The following is a 17,779-nucleotide window of genomic DNA, read 5'->3' on the forward strand; positions in this document are numbered from 1 at the left end:
ATATCAAACAATAATCTGCGCCACTCAGTCATGTTGTCAACAAGGCAGCATGGTGCATAGTTCAGAAACATACAATTAATATTTTCCATAAAACATATGTTCAAATTGTTCAACTAGTTTTCATTGGGAAGGCAGATAAAGCGTAATTATCAAACGCAATCACTGTTGCATGTGAAAACACAGGATTGTAGTCATTCCTCCACGTGCTAATCTGTCCTACGCCACGTCACTTTAGTTTTGATCTGATTTCGTCGTGGGCTTTGAAGGGAGGCAGCCGGTTCCAAAACGAATGCAATCACTTTTCACCGATTTAAACCCCTCTCACCGGGGGTAATCCGGGCCAGATAATCGAAACCCCTCACTGTTTACCACCCTGCACACTGAGCGCCGCTACGACAACGCCCAGCTCCCAAAATGCAGAACACTGTTTGATTGGCTGATATTGTCCACGTTGTCCCCTCACAGACTGTTGTTGTCCTGTGATTCGCTGTTACTAAGTAACGGATTGCAAAGTATTGATTGGCTGTTGAACTGTATAAGGAAAAGGAAAGCTCAACCTAAAGACAGGTTTACGAGTGTGTGATAGGAAGCCCGAAAACGAGGAGGAAAGAAGACCGAAATACCTGTACATTTTATACAAAGTAGGCGAGATATCTTCTGGGGACAGACTCTTATCATATTTTACTATACACTTTTGATTTGTTTATTGTTAATAGGACAAAATGGGTTGCTGGTTCTCCAAAAAATCAAAGAGAAAATCACCCGAAAAGGAGCCTACTCCGACGACGGTGGAAGAGAAGAGGAACAGCAGTAGCAACGCCAACAACATTTCCCTCAGCAGCAAGGCAACGGAGGATCCACCTAAACAATACAGCTGGGACAAACGTGAAAAGGTATGGAGAGGATGCATGCATGGCCAGGGAGACTAGCGGTGAGGATGCATGCATGGCCAGGGAGACCAGCGGTGAGGATGCATGCATGGCCAGGGAGACTAGCGGTGAGGATGCATGCATGGCCAGGGAGACTAGCGGTGAGGATGCATGCATGGCCAGGGAGACTAGCGGTGAGGATGTATGCATGGCCAGGGAGACTAGCGGTGAGGATGCATGCATGGCCAGGGAGACTAGCGGTGAGGATGCATGCATGGCCAGGGAGACTAGCGGTGAGGATGCATGCATGGCCAGGGAGACCAGCGGTGAGGATGCATGGCCTGTAAATGTAAATGAGACTAGCTGCTGAAAAACGGTCAAAGAACGTTGGTTGAGCTGGAACACTAGCGGGAGGCCATAGCAAATGAATTGAAACGAATCTTCGCTGAACCTCTTCTGACTGGAATGATCCTTAGAAGTCCATGTTCCCTAAATGGCACCAACAAATGTATACCTTTTTATTTTACCACTACAATCTGTTCTTAGGACGAAACTGAAAAAGAACAACTCGTGTAGAAAGTAAACATCCGCGCCTCAAGTGTGCTTTTGTCTGCATAACGAGGAAGTAGGGGAAAAAATTGCAACTTCTGACTATTTCGGGTCTAGTGATCGATGACAGCAGAGTATGCTGCCCAGCCTTACATAATTAGAAAGAGGAGATTCTCATGATTAAAATGGTGTCCGATTTGAAAAAATCAAAATACACACATCGTGAAATATTTGGCAAAATAGACATACATGTCCGTGTAGAATTTTCCCATCGGGAAACAATGGGGCAGCCTCAGAGTTCCGACAATAATGTGTACTTTTTTTTACATTTTAAATGCTAGCTTTTGATGACAACTGAGTACACTGCCCAGCCTTACATCATTAGAAAGAGGAGATTATCCTGATTTAAAATTGTGTTTGACTTGAAGTAATCAAAGTATACACATTGCGAGATATGTTGTGAAATAAACAGACACCTATATTTCCCCTGTAGGAAACAACGGGACGACCTCAGACTTCCAGGAGTATCATTTTATTTGTTGACGTTTTAACTACCAGTAATTGGTCACAGCATTGTACGCTGCCCACACTTACATCATTAGAAATAATAGGTTATCCTGATTTTAAAATGGTGTAGAACTTCAAACCATTAAAATGCATACATTTTGAGATATTTGGCGAAATAGACAGACGTCCCTATTTCCCCAAAACAATGGCAGTCTGAAAGTTATAAGAGCAGTCTTTTTATTTAACCAGCTGACCATTTATCTACGACCATTTGCCTTTATGTGTTGAACATTTTGTGGTTTCTAATCTAGCAGTTAAGCGCATTGGGCAGTAACCGAAAGTTGGCTGGTTCGAATCCCCGAACCAACTAGGTGAAATATCTGTTATGTACATTTACATTACATTTTAGTCATTTAGCAGACGCTCTTGTCCAGAGCGACTTACAGTTAGTGCATACATTATTTTTATATTTTTCATACTGGCCCCCCATGGGAATCGAACCCACAACCCTGGCGTTGCAAACACCATGCTCTACCAACTGAGCTACATCCCTGCCGGCCATTCCCTCCCCTACCCTGGACGACGCTGGGCCAATTGTGCGCCGCCCCATGGGTCTCCCGGTCGCGGCCGGGGTTGTGGGCGCCGCCCCATGGATCTCTAGTGGCACAGCTAGCACTGTGATGCAGTGCCTTAGACCACTGCGCCACTCGGGAGCCCCTTGAGCAAGGCACTTGCCGTAGTCGCTCTGGATAAGAGCGTCTGTTAAATGACGTAAATGTAAACAAGGCCTCTATGGGAAAGTGTGGCAATAACTTATTAACTTTTCATTATTCACAGATCTACTTTTTTTTAAATGAATTAACTAAATGTAAGGTGTTTGTCAATTTCATTGTTTGTTATGCTATAAATTGTTATTTTATAGTTGTAAGTGATAAAATGTACTAGAAAATTGTATATTTAGCAATTCTGAGCAATTACTACTTTAGGAAGGATATACACTTTATTCAGTACTACTGCAGTTGCTAAATAATTCCAATAGATGGCAGCATAAGACCACGAATGACATTTCAGAAGCTTAGTTTAGTTTTTTCCCTGGATACACCACCACTCCCCCTCACAGGAAAACTCCTGCACACGCTTTTTACTGTCCCTTTCCACACTGCTAACGCAAGAGGAACGACTGAAAAAGCATTTAACACATTACTGTGAAGTAATATAATGATGATTCATGTTTATTATTACCTGTTTTTATGCTCATGTTTTGAAATTATACTTCATTACAATAACGATTATCATAAGCCTAAACATTAATTCAGTCACATCTGATCGACAAAAACGTATTTCCCAAGTACATTCATTGTCAAATTCATCAAGCAGCATCGACCCGCTCTGCCAACTCAACAAGCCCCGCGGCAGCGAGCACTCTGCCTTCCTCGTAAATGTGTTAACCGCGGATTGCATGATGTAATTTATTGGCGGGCAGGAAGATTTACCCTTGTCTTTTCTATTCCGAGGCTGTTTACACCCAATATGATACGTTAAGAGGGTTTATTAAAACGTATGTCTACTAGGGTTGAGGTTAGCGCATCTGACTAGTGATTTAATTGGCCGGGGTTCAATAACTGATATAGTCACTATTTTTTTGCTCACCCAAAAGCAACACAGGCCTAATACGATATATATATATATATATATATATATATACCCCTCTTCCTGGGGTCCAGCAAAATTAAGGCAGTTCATATAATTTTTGTAACATTACAATACATTCATAACAGATTTCACAACACACTGTGTGCCCTCAGGCCCCTACTCCACCACTACCACATATTTACAACACAAAATCCATGTGTACGTGTGTGTGTATAGTGCGTATGTTATCGTGTGTGTGTGCATGTGTCTATGTTTGTGTTGCTTCACAGTCCCCGCTGTTCCATAAGGTGTTTTTTTTATCTGTTTTTTTTTTTTAAATCAAATTTTACTGCTTGCATCAGTTACCTGATGTGGAATAGAGTTCCATGTAGTCATGGCTCTATGTAGTACTGTGCGCCTCCCATAGTCTGTTCTGGACTTGGGGACTGTGAAGAGACCTCTGGTGGCATGTCTTGTGGGGTATGCATGGGTGTCCGAACTGTGTGCCAGTAGTTCAAACAGACAGCTCAGTGCTTTCAACATGTCAATACCTCTCACAAATACAAGTAGTGATGAAGTCAATCTCTCCTCCACTTTGAGCCAGGAGAGATTGACATGCAAATTATTAATATTAGCTCTCTGTGTACATCTAAGGGCCAGCCGTGCTGCCCTGTTCTGAGGCAATTGCAATTTTCCTAAGTCCGTTTTTGTGGCACCTGACCACACGACTGACCAGTAGTCCAGGTGCGACAAAACTAGGGCCTGTAGGACCTGCCTTGTTGATAGTGCTGTTAAGAAGGTAGAGCAGCGCTTTTATTATGGACATACAGTGGGGAAAAAAAGTATTTAGTCAGCCACCAATTCCAGGCTACCTGGACTATTTGCATTGTCCCCCCAACCCCACCCCACCCCCTCTTTTACGCGGCTGCTACTCTCTGTTTATTATCTATGCATAGTCACTTTACCCCTACCTACAGTGGGGGGAAAAGTATTTAGTCAGCCACCAATTGTGCAAGTTCTCCCACTTAAGAAGATGAGAGAGGCCTGTAATTTTCATCATAGGTACACGTCAACTTTGACAGACAAATTGAGGGGAAAAAATCCAGAAAATCACATTGTAGGATTTTTAATGAATTTATTTGCAAATTATGGTGGAAAATAAGTATTTGGTCACCTACAAACAAGCAAGAATTCTGGCTCTCACAGACCTGTAACTTCTTCTTTAAGAGGCTCCTCTGTCCTCCACTCGTTACCTGTATTAATGGCACCTGTTTGAACTTGTTATCAGTATAAAAGACACCTGTCCACAACCTCAAACAGTCACACTCCAAACTCCACTATGGCCAAGACCAAAGAGCTGTCAAAGGACACCAGAAACAAAATTGTAGACCTGCACCAGGCTGGGAAGACTGAATCTGCAATAGGTAAGCAGCTTGGTTTGAAGAAATCAACTGTGGGAGCAATTATTAGGAAATGGAAGACATACAAGACCACTGATAATCTCCCTCGATCTGGGGCTCCACGCAAGATCTCACCCCGCGGGGTCAAAATGATTACAAGAACGGTGAGCAAAAATCCCAGAACCACACGGGGGGACCTAGTGAATGACCTGCAGAGAGCTGGACCAAAGTAACAAAGCCTACCATCAGTAACACACTACGCCGCCAGGGACTCAAATCCTGCAGTGCAAGACGTGTCCCCCTGCTTAAGCCAGTACATGTCCAGGCCCGTCTGAAGTTTGCTAGAGTGCATTTGGATGATCAAGAAGAGGATTGGGAGAATGTCATATGGTCAGATGAAACCAAAATATAACTTTTTGGTAAAAACTCAACTTGTCATGTTTGGAGGACAAAGAATGCTGAGTTGCATCCAAAGAACACCATACCTACTGTGAAGCATGGGGGTGGAAACATCATGCTTTGGGGCTGTTTTTCTGCAAAGGGACCAGGACGACTGATCCGTGTAAAGGAAAGAATGAATGGGGCCATGTATCGTGAGATTTTGAGTGAAAACCTCCTTCCATCAGCAAGGGCATTGAAGATGAAACGTGGCTGGGTCTTTCAGCATGACAATGATCCCAAACACACCGCCCGGGCAACGAAGGAGTGGCTTCGTAAGAAGCATTTCAAGGTCCTGGAGTGGCCTAGCCAGTCTCCAGATCTCAACCCCATAGAACATCTTTGGATGGAGTTGAAAGTCCGTGTTGCCCAGCGACAGCCCCAAAACATCACTGCTCTAGAGGAGATTTGCATGGAGGAATGGGCCAAAATACCAGCAACAGTGTGTGAAAACCTTGTGAAGACTTACAGAAAACGTTTGACCTGTGTCATTGCCAACAAAGGGTATATAACAAAGTATTGAGAAACTTTTGTTATTGAACAAATACTTATTTTCCACCATAATTTGCAAATAAATTCATAAAAAATCCTACAATGTGATTTTCTGGATATTTTTTTCCTCATTTTGTCTGTCATAGTTGACGTGTACCTATGATGAAAATTACAGGCCTCTCTCATCTTTTTAAATGGGAGAACTTGCACAATTGGTGGCTGACTAAATACTTTTTTCCCCCACTGTATTTGTATCGTCTGAACTATTGTCTGTCTCTTTGCAGGTTGACCCTAAGGACTTCATGCTAACAGGGCTGAAGGATGCCACGGTGGGCCGTCTGCCAGGCAAGCTGAACGGACAGCAGTTTGTCATCCAGGACTGTGAGAACTGCAACATCTTCGTGTTTGACCACTCCGCCACCATCACCATCGACGACTGCACCAACTGCTGCATCGTTATGGGGCCAGTGAAGGGCAGTGTGTTCTTCAGGGACTGTAAGGATATCAGGTGTGTGGTGGCCTGCCAGCAGTTCAGGACCAGGGACTGTAAGAAGATGGAGGTGTTCCTGTGTTGCGCCACCCAGCCCATCATCGAGGCGTCCACGGGGATGAAGTTCGGCTGCTTCCAGTACTACTACCCCGAGCTGGCCTTCCACTTCAAGGACGCAGGCCTCAGCATCTTCAACAACAACTGGAGCAACGTCCATGACTTCACGCCTGTCTCAGGGGAGACCAACTGGAGCCTGCTGGCTGAGGACACTGTGGTGCTGGACCATGTCCCAGCCCCTGATCCGGAGTCTGAGTTTAAATCAGTCCGGGTCTCAGCTGAGGCATCCCGCAGCATCGTGCCCATGACCAAAGGAGGCAGACGCAAGGACAGTGACGAGTCCTGTCTGTTTGTGTTCTTCGCTGGGGACTACACCACTGCTAATGCCCGGAAACTCATTGATGAGGTGAGGAGGATAAGAGCGTCTGCTAAATGACTTAAATGTTTAAAAAATAACTAAATGAGGAGGAGGGAAGGTCAGACACAGTTAAAGGTCTCCTTCGCTTGCTGCAATGGTTCTATTTTGGTCCTTTCCGATAAGGTCCTTCTGATCTAAACTACTGGTCATCCTCCAGATGAGGAAGTGTCTCATGGTCCGTCTGATCTAAACTACTGGTCATCCTCCAGATGAGGAAGTGTCTCATGGTCCTTATGATCTAAACTACTGGTCATCCTCCAGATGAGGCAGTGTCCCATGGTCCGTCTGATCTAAACTACTGGTCATCCTCCAGATGAGGAAGTGTCCCATGGTCCGTCTGATCTAAACTACTGGTCATCCTCCAGATGAGGAAGTGTCTCATGGTCCTTATGATCTAAACTACTGGTCATCCTCCAGATGAGGAAGTGTCCCATGGTCCGTCTGATCTAAACTACTGGTCATCCTCCAGATTAGGAAGTGTCCCATGGTCCGTCTGATCTAAACTACTGGTCATCCTCCAGATGAGGAAGTGTCCCATGGTCCTTATGATCTAAACTACTGGTCATCCTCCAGATGAGGAAGTGTCCCATGGTCCTTATGATCTAAACTACTGGTCATCCTCCAGATGAGGAAGTGTCCCATGGTCCTTATGATCTAAACTACTGGTCATCCTCCAGATGAGGAAGTGTCTCATGGTCCTTATGATCTAAACTACTGGTCATCCTCCAGATTAGGAAGTGTCTCATGGTCCTTATGATCTAAACTACTGGTCATCCTCCAGATGAGGAAGTGTCTCATGGTCCTTATGATCTAAACTACTGAGTCCCCTGTAGCTCAGTTGGTAGAGCATGGCGCTTGCAACGCCAGGGTTGTGGGTTCGTTTCCCACGGGGGGCCAGTATGACAATGGTCCTCTGTAGCTCAGCTGGTAGAGCACGGCGCTTGTAACGCCAAGGTAGTGGGTTCGATCCCCGGGACCACCAATACACAAACAAATGTATGCACGCATGACTGTAAGTCGCTTTGGATAAAAGCGTCTGCTAAATGGCATATTATTATTATTATTATTATTATTATTATTATTATTATTACAATGTATGCACCCACTAACTGTAAGTGGCTCTGGATAAGAGCGTCTGCTAAATGACTATCCTCCAGATTTGTTCACTTCCTTCCTCCTCCACACAGACAGTCATTTAGAAATGCAGAACAATTCAAGTTGTTACGTTCTTATGAGTGTTTTGGCCAAGCGATCAATGACACTCCTTGATTGAGCAATATTGAAACGGAGAGATATTGTTGCCAAATGTTGAATTATAATTATTAGAGAGTAGACACTAGGGCTGTCCCCGCCGAAAAAAATAATCTTGGTCGACCAAGAATCATCTGTTCATTTGACCAATCGATTGGTCTAAATTTTAAAAAAAAGTGTATTTTTCGATATCTAGACCCATCCTATGTGTTTTAATCAAATCAACTATATGCACTGAGACTGTCTGATGCTTTAAAAACACAGTTTGATTAAATAATTAAGACACATAAACGACTAGAGGGAGTCCAACCAATTGATTGTGCCGGGCTGAGCTCAGACATGCTGCACTGTGTTAAATTTGACTAGTTGTGGAAAATACTGGGGATCAAGAAACAGACGGTATGGAGCAGCGCTGCCTGTATATTATGTGGGCCAAACAGGTGCTGTTAGATTACTATATCATTTCTCTGACCGTTTGGAACAATGTAAACAACACTAAATCAATTATGAGCGTACCAGAGAGTCTGTTGTAATGTTTAAAAAAATATGTTTGTAAAGCTTTATTACAGAAAATACTAAAAACTGTTGGTGTTGTTAACTAGCCTGTTGGTGTTGGGGAATCATCATTGTTAACTAGCCTGTTGGGGAATCATCATTGTTAACTAGCCTGTTGGGGAATCATCATTATTAACTAGCCTGTTGGGGAATCATCATTATTAACTAGCCTGTTGGGGAATCATCATTGTTAACTAGCCTGTTGGGGAATCATCATTGTTAACTAGCCTGTTGGGGAATCATCATTGTTAACTAGCCTGTTGGGGAATCATCATTGTTAACTAGCCTGTTGGGGAATCATCATTATTAACTAGCCTGTTGGGGAATCATCATTGTTAACTAGCCTGTTGGTGTTGGGGAATCATCATTGTTAACTAGCCTGTTGGGGAATCATCATTGTTAACTAGCCTGTTGGGGAATCATCATTGTTAACTAGCCTGTTGGGGAATCATCATTGTTAACTAGCCTGTTGGGGAATCATCATTGTTAACTAGCCTGTTGGGGAATCATCATTGTTAACTAGCCTGTTGGGGAATCATCATTGTTAACTAGCCTGTTGGGGAATCATCATTATTAACTAGCCTGTTGGTGTTGGGGAATCATCATTGTTAACTAGCCTGTTGGGAAATCATCATTGTTAACTAGCCTGTTGGGGAATCATCATTGTTAACTAGCCTGTTGGGGAATCATCATTATTAACTAGCCTGTTGGTGTTGGGGAATCATCATTGTTAACTAGCCTGTTGGGGAATCATCATTGTTAACTAGCCTGTTGGGGAATCATCATTGTTAACTAGCCTTTTGGGGAATCATCATTATTAACTAGCCTGTTGGGGAATCAACATTGTTAACTAGCCTGTTGGGGAATCATCATTGTTAACTAGCCTGTTGGGGCTTCATCATTGTTAACTAGCCTGTTGGGAATCATCATTGTTAACTAGCCTGTTGGTGTTGGGGAATCATCATTGTTAACTAGCCTGTTGGGGCTTCATCATTGTTAACTAGCCTGTTGGTGTTGGGGAATCATCATTGTTAACTAGCCTGTTGGTGTTGGGGAATCATCATTGTTAACTAGCCTGTTGGTGTTGGGGAATCATCATTGTTAACTAGCCTGTTGGGGAATCATCATTGTTAACTAGCCTGTTGGGGCTTCATCATTGTTAACTAGCCTGTTGGGGAATCATCATTATTAACTAGCCTGTTGGTGTTGGGGAATCATCATTGTTAACTAGCCTGTTGGGGAATCATCATTGTTAACTAGCCTGTTGGGGAATCATCATTGTTAACTAGCCTGTTGGGGAATCATCATTATTAACTAGCCTGTTGGTGTTGGGGAATCATCATTATTAACTAGCCTGTTGGTGTTGGGGAATCATCATTGTTAACTAGCATGTTGGGGAATCATCATTGTTAACTAGCCTGTTGGGGAATCAACATTGTTAACTAGCCTGTTGGGGAATCATCATTGTTAACTAGCCTGTTGGTGTTGGGGAATCATCATTGTTAACTAGCCTGTTGGTGTTGGGGAATCATCATTGTTAACTAGCCTGTTGGGGAATCATCATTGTTAACTAGCCTGTTGGGGAATCATCATTGTTAACTAGCCTGTTGGGGCTTCATCATTGTTAACTAGCCTGTTGGTGTTGGGGAATCATCATTGTTAACTAGCCTGTTGGTGTTGGGGAATCATCATTGTTAACTAGCCTGTTGGTGTTGGGGAATCATCATTGTTAACTAGCCTGTTGGGGAATCATCATTGTTAACTAGCCTGTTGGGGCTTCATCATTGTTAACTAGCCTGTTGGTGTTGGGGAATCATCATTGTTAACTAGCCTGTTGGTGTTGGGGAATCATCATTGTTAACTAGCCTGTTGGTGTTGGGGAATCATCATTGTTAACTAGCCTGTTGGTGTTGGGGAATCATCATTGTTAACTAGCCTGTTGGGGAATCATCATTGTTAACTAGCCTGTTGGGGCTTCATCATTGTTAACTAGCCTGTTGGGGCTTCATCATTGTTAACTAGCCTGTTGGGGCTTCATCATTATTAACTAGCCTGTTGGGGAATCATCATTATTAACTAGCCTGTTGGGGAATCAACATTGTTAACTAGCCTGTTGGTGTTGGGGAATCATCATTGTTAACTAGCCTGTTGGTGTTGGGGAATCATCATTGTTAACTAGCCTGTTGGTGTTGGGGAATCATCATTGTTAACTAGCCTGTTGGTGTTGGGGAATCATCATTGTTAACTAGCCTGTTGGGGAATCATTATTGTTAACTAGCCTGTTGGGGAATCATCATTGTTAACTAGCCTGTTGGGGAATCATCATTGTTAACTAGCCTGTTGGTGTTGGGGAATCATCATTGTTAACTAGCCTGTTGGGGAATCATCATTGTTAACTAGCCTGTTGGTGTTGGGGAATCATCATTGTTAACTAGCCTGTTGGTGTTGGGGCTTCATCATTGTTAACTAGCCTGTTGGTGTTGGGGAATCATCATTGTTAACTAGCCTGTTGGGGAATCATCATTGTTAACTAGCCTGTTGGGGAATCATCATTGTTAACTAGCCTGTTGAGGAATCATCATTGTTAACTAGCCTGTTGGGGAATCATCATTGTTAACTAGCCTGTTGGTGTTGGGGAATCATCATTGTTAACTAGCCTGTTGGGGAATCATCATTGTTAACTAGCCTGTTGGGGAATCATCATTGTTAACTAGCCTGTTGGGGAATCATCATTGTTAACTAGCCTGTTGGGGCTTCATCATTGTTAACTAGCCTGTTGGTGTTGGGGAATCATCATTGTTAACTAGCCTGTTGGTGTTGGGGCTTCATCATTGTTAACTAGCCTGTTGGTGTTAGGGAATCATCATTGTTAACTAGCCTGTTGGTGTTAGGGAATCATCATTGTTAACTAGCCTGTTGGGGAATCATCATTGTTAACTAGCCTGTTGGTGTTGGGGAATCATCATTATTAACTAGCCTGTTGGGGAATCATCATTGTTAACTAGCCTGTTGGTGTTGGGGCTTCATCATTGTTAACTAGCCTGTTGGTGTTGGGGAATCATCATTGTTAACTAGCCTGTTGGGGAATCATCATTGTTAACTAGCCTGTTGAGGAATCATCATTGTTAACTAGCCTGTTGGGGAATCATCATTGTTAACTAGCCTGTTGGTGTTGGGGAATCATCATTGTTAACTAGCCTGTTGGTGTTGGGGAATCATCATTGTTAACTAGCCTGTTGGTGTTGGGGAATCATCATTGTTAACTAGCCTGTTGGTGTTGGGGAATCATCATTGTTAACTAGCCTGTTGGGGAATCATCATTGTTAACTAGCCTGTTGGGGAATCATCATTGTTAACTAGCCTGTTGGGGAATCATCATTGTTAACTAGCCTGTTGGTGTTGGGGAATCATCATTGTTAACTAGCCTGTTGGGGAATCATCATTGTTAACTAGCCTGTTGGGGAATCATCATTGTTAACTAGCCTGTTGGGGAATCATCATTGTTAACTAGCCTGTTGGTGTTGGGGAATCATCATTATTAACTAGCCTGTTGGGGAATCATCATTATTAACTAGCCTGTTGGTGTTGGGGAATCATCATTGTTAACTAGCCTGTTGGGGAATCATCATTGTTAACTAGCCTGTTGGGGAATCATCATTATTAACTAGCCTGTTGGTGTTGGGGAATCATCATTATTAACTAGCCTGTTGGGGAATCATCATTGTTAACTAGCCTGTTGGTGTTGGGGAATCATCATTGTTAACTAGCCTGTTGGTGTTGGGGAATCATCATTGTTAACTAGCCTGTTGGTGTTGGGGAATCATCATTGTTAACTAGCCTGTTGGTGTTGGGGAATCATCATTGTTAACTAGCCTGTTGGGGCTTCATCATTGTTAACTAGCCTGTTGGGGAATCATCATTGTTAACTAGCCTGTTGGTGTTGGGGAATCATCATTGTTAACTAGCCTGTTGGTGTTGGGGCTTCATCATTGTTAACTAGCCTGTTGGTGTTGGGGAATCATCATTGTTAACTAGCCTGTTGGTGTTAGGGAATCATCATTGTTAACTAGCCTGTTGGTGTTGGGGAATCATCATTGTTAACTAGCCTGTTGAGGAATCATCATTGTTAACCAGCCTGTTGGGGAATCATCATTGTTAACTAGCCTGTTGGGGAATCATCATTGTTAACTAGCCTGTTGAGGAATCATCATTGTTAACTAGCCTGTTGGGGAATCATCATTGTTAACTAGCCTGTTGGGGAATCATCATTGTTAACCAGCCTGTTGGGGAATCATCATTGTTAACTAGCCTGTTGGTGTTAGGGAATCATCATTGTTAACTAGCCTGTTGGGGCTTCATCATTGTTAACTAGCCTGTTGGTGTTGGGGCTTCATTGTTAACTAGCCTGTTGGGGCTTCATCATTGTTAACTAGCCTGTTGGTGTTGGGGCTTCATTGTTAACTAGCCTGTTGGGGCTTCATCATTGTTAACTAGCCTGTTGGTGTAAGATCCCTGTATAAAACGCTGTAAGATCTTTGCTGTAATGTACATGTCAAAGAAGGACAAGAGCAGGCAAGCAACAGTTAATAGTGAAATATGGTTCATTTTGGGTGAACTGACTTTTAAGTATAAGGTTAATGCACCCAGGATTCCCTCTGCGTCTCAAACTCTAAAACATTCCACTGAATGCTTTCGTCACTTCCTAAATATACGCTAGACCTACTGTGTCTTTCACAACAAGGTAATATTGCTTTCGTGTGAGGTAGTCTGACATTTCAGTTTCAGTTTACTTTCCAAATTGACTGAATCGAAATGAACTTGACACCAAGTCCCCCAACCTTAGTGTTGTGCAGTGAGCCAGCCAGCCGGTCAGTGAGCCAGCCAGCCAGCCAGCCAGCCAGTGAGTCAGTCAGTCAGCCAGTGAGCCAGCCAGCCAGCCAGCCAGCCAGCCAGCCAGCCAGCCAGCCAGCCAGTGAGTCAGCCAGTCAGTGAGTCAGTGAGTCAGCCAGCCAGCCAGTGAGTCAGCCAGTGAGTCAGCCAGTCAGCCAGCCAGCCAGCCAGCCAGCCAGCCAGCCAGCGAGTCAGCCAGCCAGCCAGCGAGTCAGCCAGCCAGCCAGTGAGTCAGTCAGCACCAATCTGATACCTGGGGTTTGATAAGAACAGATTCCTGTCCAGATGTAGGTTAGTTAAGGATTGATATGAGTGCTTTTGGAAGTCACTTTGGAAGAAAAACGTCTGCTAAATGGCGCATATTATTTGTATTAATGGTGTCATTGCCTCTTGTCTGTCTGGCCCAGTACATCACTGGGGCCAAGCTTCCTGCCATCCAGGACCTCTATACCAGGCTCATTAACAGCTTCTACCCCCAAGCCATAAGACTGCTGAACAGTTATTCAAATGGCCACCTGGACTATTTACATTGCCCCCCCCCTACGGTTTTTACACTGCTGCTACTCGCTGTTTATTATCTATGCATAGTCACTTTACAAATTACCTGGACTAACCTGTACCCAGCACATTGACCCAGTACCGGTACCCTCTGTATATAGCCTCGTTATTACCTCAACTAACCTGTACCCAGCACATTGACTCGGTACCGGTACCCCCTGTATATAGCCTCGTTATTACCTCAACTAACCTGTACCGAGCACATTGACTCGGTACCGGTACCCCCTGTATATAGCCTCCAGCCCATTGACTCGGTACCGGTACCCCCTGTATATAGCCTCCAGCCCATTGACTCGGTACCGGTACCCCCTGTATATAGCCTGTATATTGACTCGGTACCGGTACCCCCTGTATATAGCCTCCAGCCCATTGACTCGGTACCGGTACCCCCTGTATATAGCCTCCAGCCCATTGACTCGGTACCGGTACCCCCTGTATATAGCCTCCAGCCCATTGACTAGGTACCGGTACCCCCTGTATATAGCCTCCAGCCCATTGACTAGGTACCGGTACCCCCTGTGTATAGCCTCCAGCCCATTGACTCGGTACCGGTACCCCCTGTATATAGCCTCCAGCCCATTGACTCGGTACCGGTACCCCCTGTATATAGCCTCCAGCCCATTGACTCGGTACCGGTACCCCCTGTATATAGCCTCCAGCCCATTGACCCGGTACCGGTACCCCCTGTATATAGCCTCCAGCCCATTGACTAGGTACCGGTACCCCCTGTATATAGCCTCCAGCCCATTGACTCTGTACCGGTACCCCCTGTGTATAGCCTCCAGCCCATTGACTCTGTACCGGTACCCCCTGTGTATAGCCTCCAGCCCATTGACTCGGTACCGGTACCCCCTGTATATAGCCTCCAGCCCATTGACTCGGTACCGGTACCCCCTGTATATAGCCTCCAGCCCATTGACCCGGTACCGGTACCCCCTGTATATAGCCTCCAGCCCATTGACTCGGTACCGGTACCCCCTGTATATAGCCTCCAGCCCATTGACCCGGTACCGGTACCCCCTGTATATAGCCTCCAGCCCATTGACTAGGTACCGGTACCCCCTGTATATAGCCTCCAGCCCATTGACCCGGTACCGGTACCCCCTGTATATAGCCTCGTTATTGTTATTTTATTGTGTTACTTTTATATTATTTTTTACTTTAGTTTATTTAGTAAATATTTTCTTAACTCTTTCTTGAACTGCATTGTTGGTTAAGGGCTTGTAAGTAAGCATTTCACGGTAAGTTCTACACCTGTTGTATTCGGCGCACGTGACAAATAACATTTGATTTGATTTAATGTTGTATTAACTCCAGGCCTCGGGGAAAGGGTTTGTGCTGGTCCAGACCAAGGAAGTGTCCATGCGTCCCGAGGACGTCAGCAGAGGGTTCCAGAACGATGCAGAGGGACTCCTAGAGTGGATCACCAAGGGTAAGGAACACAAAGAATGGGTCCCAAATAGCAGCTTATTCCCTATATAGTGCACTACTTTTCACCAGGGCCCCAGTCAAAAGTAGTGCACTATATAGGGAATAGGGTGCCATTTGGGACGTAGACAATCCTCATATTATCATCTGGGTTAATCGTTCAATAGTAGGAATTAGACTAGGGCTGACATGAGTTGGCTGTTTCTGGTTCTCTGTGATGTATGATGACCTTTGAATCAAGAGAAAGGGGGGAATAAAAATCGTCATAGCTGAAGGAAAGAATTGCGTTAGTGAAAGAGTTTATTTAGTGCTTATGATGATTAGGCAAGCATCTCTTCTCTTCCACAGGGCCAGTGACAGCTCTGGAGTTGAATGGGGACGGGGTAGTAGAGGCCTGTAAGGCCATGTCCAGGGACATGTTCAGTGGAACCAAGGTAACAGCGCTCCAGACAAAAACATTTATTGTTTTAATGTCAATGAGACTAACCTGGTGAAATTACATTTAAAAAAATATTTTATCAGTTGTACTGAAAGTTTTTGTCAGAACTGTACTAGCTAATAAAATAGTAGCTGAATGTGAAGTAACTCTTGTTTTCTGTCCTGTATGTGAAGTAAGTCTTGTTTTCTGTCCTGTTCTCTGCAGGTGTTTGTTTCAGACAACAGAAATACTTCCTCTCGAGACGTGGACAACTTCTTCAACTTCGCTGACATGCAGATGGGCTTGTGATTGAATCACTGCATTATAATCAAAACAAACTACACAACTGATGATTTTTTATTTTTTGTTGGCATTATTGAGACTTGATATACTAGTAGGTAGCAGAGAGGACAGGTTAATCAGCATAGTGATGGTAGGTAGCAGAGAGGACAGGTTAATCAGCATAGTGATGGTAGGTAGCAGAGAGGACAGGTTAATCAGCATAGTGATGGTAGGTAGCAGAGAGGACAGGTTAATCAGCATAGTGATGGTAGGTAGCAGAGAGGACAGGTTAATCAGCATAGTGATGGTAGGTAGCAGAGAGGACAGGTTAATCAGCATAGTGATGGTAGGTAGCAGAGAGGACAGGTTAATCAGCATAGTGATGGTAGGTAGCAGAGAGGACAGGTTAATCAGCATAGTGATGGTAGGTAGCAGAGAGGACAGGTTAATCAGCATAGTGATGGTAGGTAGCAGAGAGGACAGGTTAATCAGCATAGTGATGGTAGGTAGCAGAGAGGACAGGTTAATCAGCATAGTGATGGTAGGTAGCAGAGAGGACAGGTTAATCAGCATAGTGATGGTAGGTAGCAGAGAGGACAGGTTAATCAGCATAGTGATGGTAGGTAGCAGAGAGGACAGGTTAATCAGCATAGTGATGGTAGGTAGCAGAGAGGACAGTTTAATCAACATAATAGCAGATAATCCTGGGGGACACCAAGGGGTGAACATTTTGTTTTTTGCCCTGAAACTACACAGCTGGCCTGCGCTCTGTATGAAAAAACGTAATGCAACATTCAATTAAATGGGAACGGTGCAGTTCTGAACGACCAGTTGAAAAATAGGGAGGGGTTGGGTTGTGGGTTCAAAATGCACCGCTACCCTTAAAATATGTCACTCATTGCTTCAAGCCGCACCCCACCACACCCACCAAACGGAGCAAATGTACCTCAAATCTGTTCAAGAACGTTTTGGGTGAAACATGTTCTGTGGCCGTTATGCAACGTAGCAAACGTTCAATCGAACTGAAAGCAGCCCTAGTGCAAATAATTGACTCATCATCAAGCTTTGATTATTGGAAGCAGATTTGTAGTTCTAGGGCAAAAAGCAAAACGTGCAGCCAGGGAGTCCCAAAGACCGAGTTGGGAAATGCTGCATTAGTTATTAGTTATATGAATTTCTTGAATGTATTCTATCTTGTTATACAGTGGGGGAAAAAAGTATTTAGTCAGCCACCAATTGTGCAAGTTCTCCCACTTAAAAAGATGAGAGAGGCCTGTAATTTTCATCATAGGTACACGTCAACTATGACAAACAAATTGAGATTTTTTTTCTCCAGAAAATCACATTGTGGGATTTTTTATGAATTTATTTGCAAATTATGGTGGAAAATAAGTATTTGGTCACCTACAAACAAGCAAGATTTCTGGCTCTCACAGACCTGTAACTTCTTCTTTAAGAGGCTCCTCTGTCCTCCACTCGTTACCTGTATTAATGGCACCTGTTTGAACTTGTTATCAGTATAAAAGACACCTGTCCACAACCTCA

General features: G+C 44.0%; 1 protein-coding gene across 1 annotated transcript; it reads left to right on the top strand.

Annotated features, from left to right (window-relative positions):
• Nucleotides 1-722: 722 nt before the first annotated feature.
• rp2 (RP2 activator of ARL3 GTPase) lies at nt 723-17,010 on the top strand (the record flags this gene model as incomplete). The annotated part of the gene is made up of 5 exons (XM_084171826.1): nt 723-893; nt 6,172-6,840; nt 15,424-15,538; nt 15,883-15,968; nt 16,178-17,010. The coding sequence occupies 5 exons, from the start codon at nt 723-725 to the stop codon at nt 16,259-16,261; spliced, it is 1,125 nt and encodes a 374-aa protein (XP_084027952.1). The 3' UTR covers nt 16,262-17,010.
• Nucleotides 17,011-17,779: the final 769 nt, after the last annotated feature.

The sequence above is a fragment of the Coregonus lavaretus genome, assembly GCF_964263955.1.
Source record: "Coregonus lavaretus genome assembly, chromosome: 11".
In the NCBI taxonomy this organism is placed as follows: Eukaryota; Metazoa; Chordata; class Actinopteri; order Salmoniformes; family Salmonidae; genus Coregonus; species Coregonus lavaretus.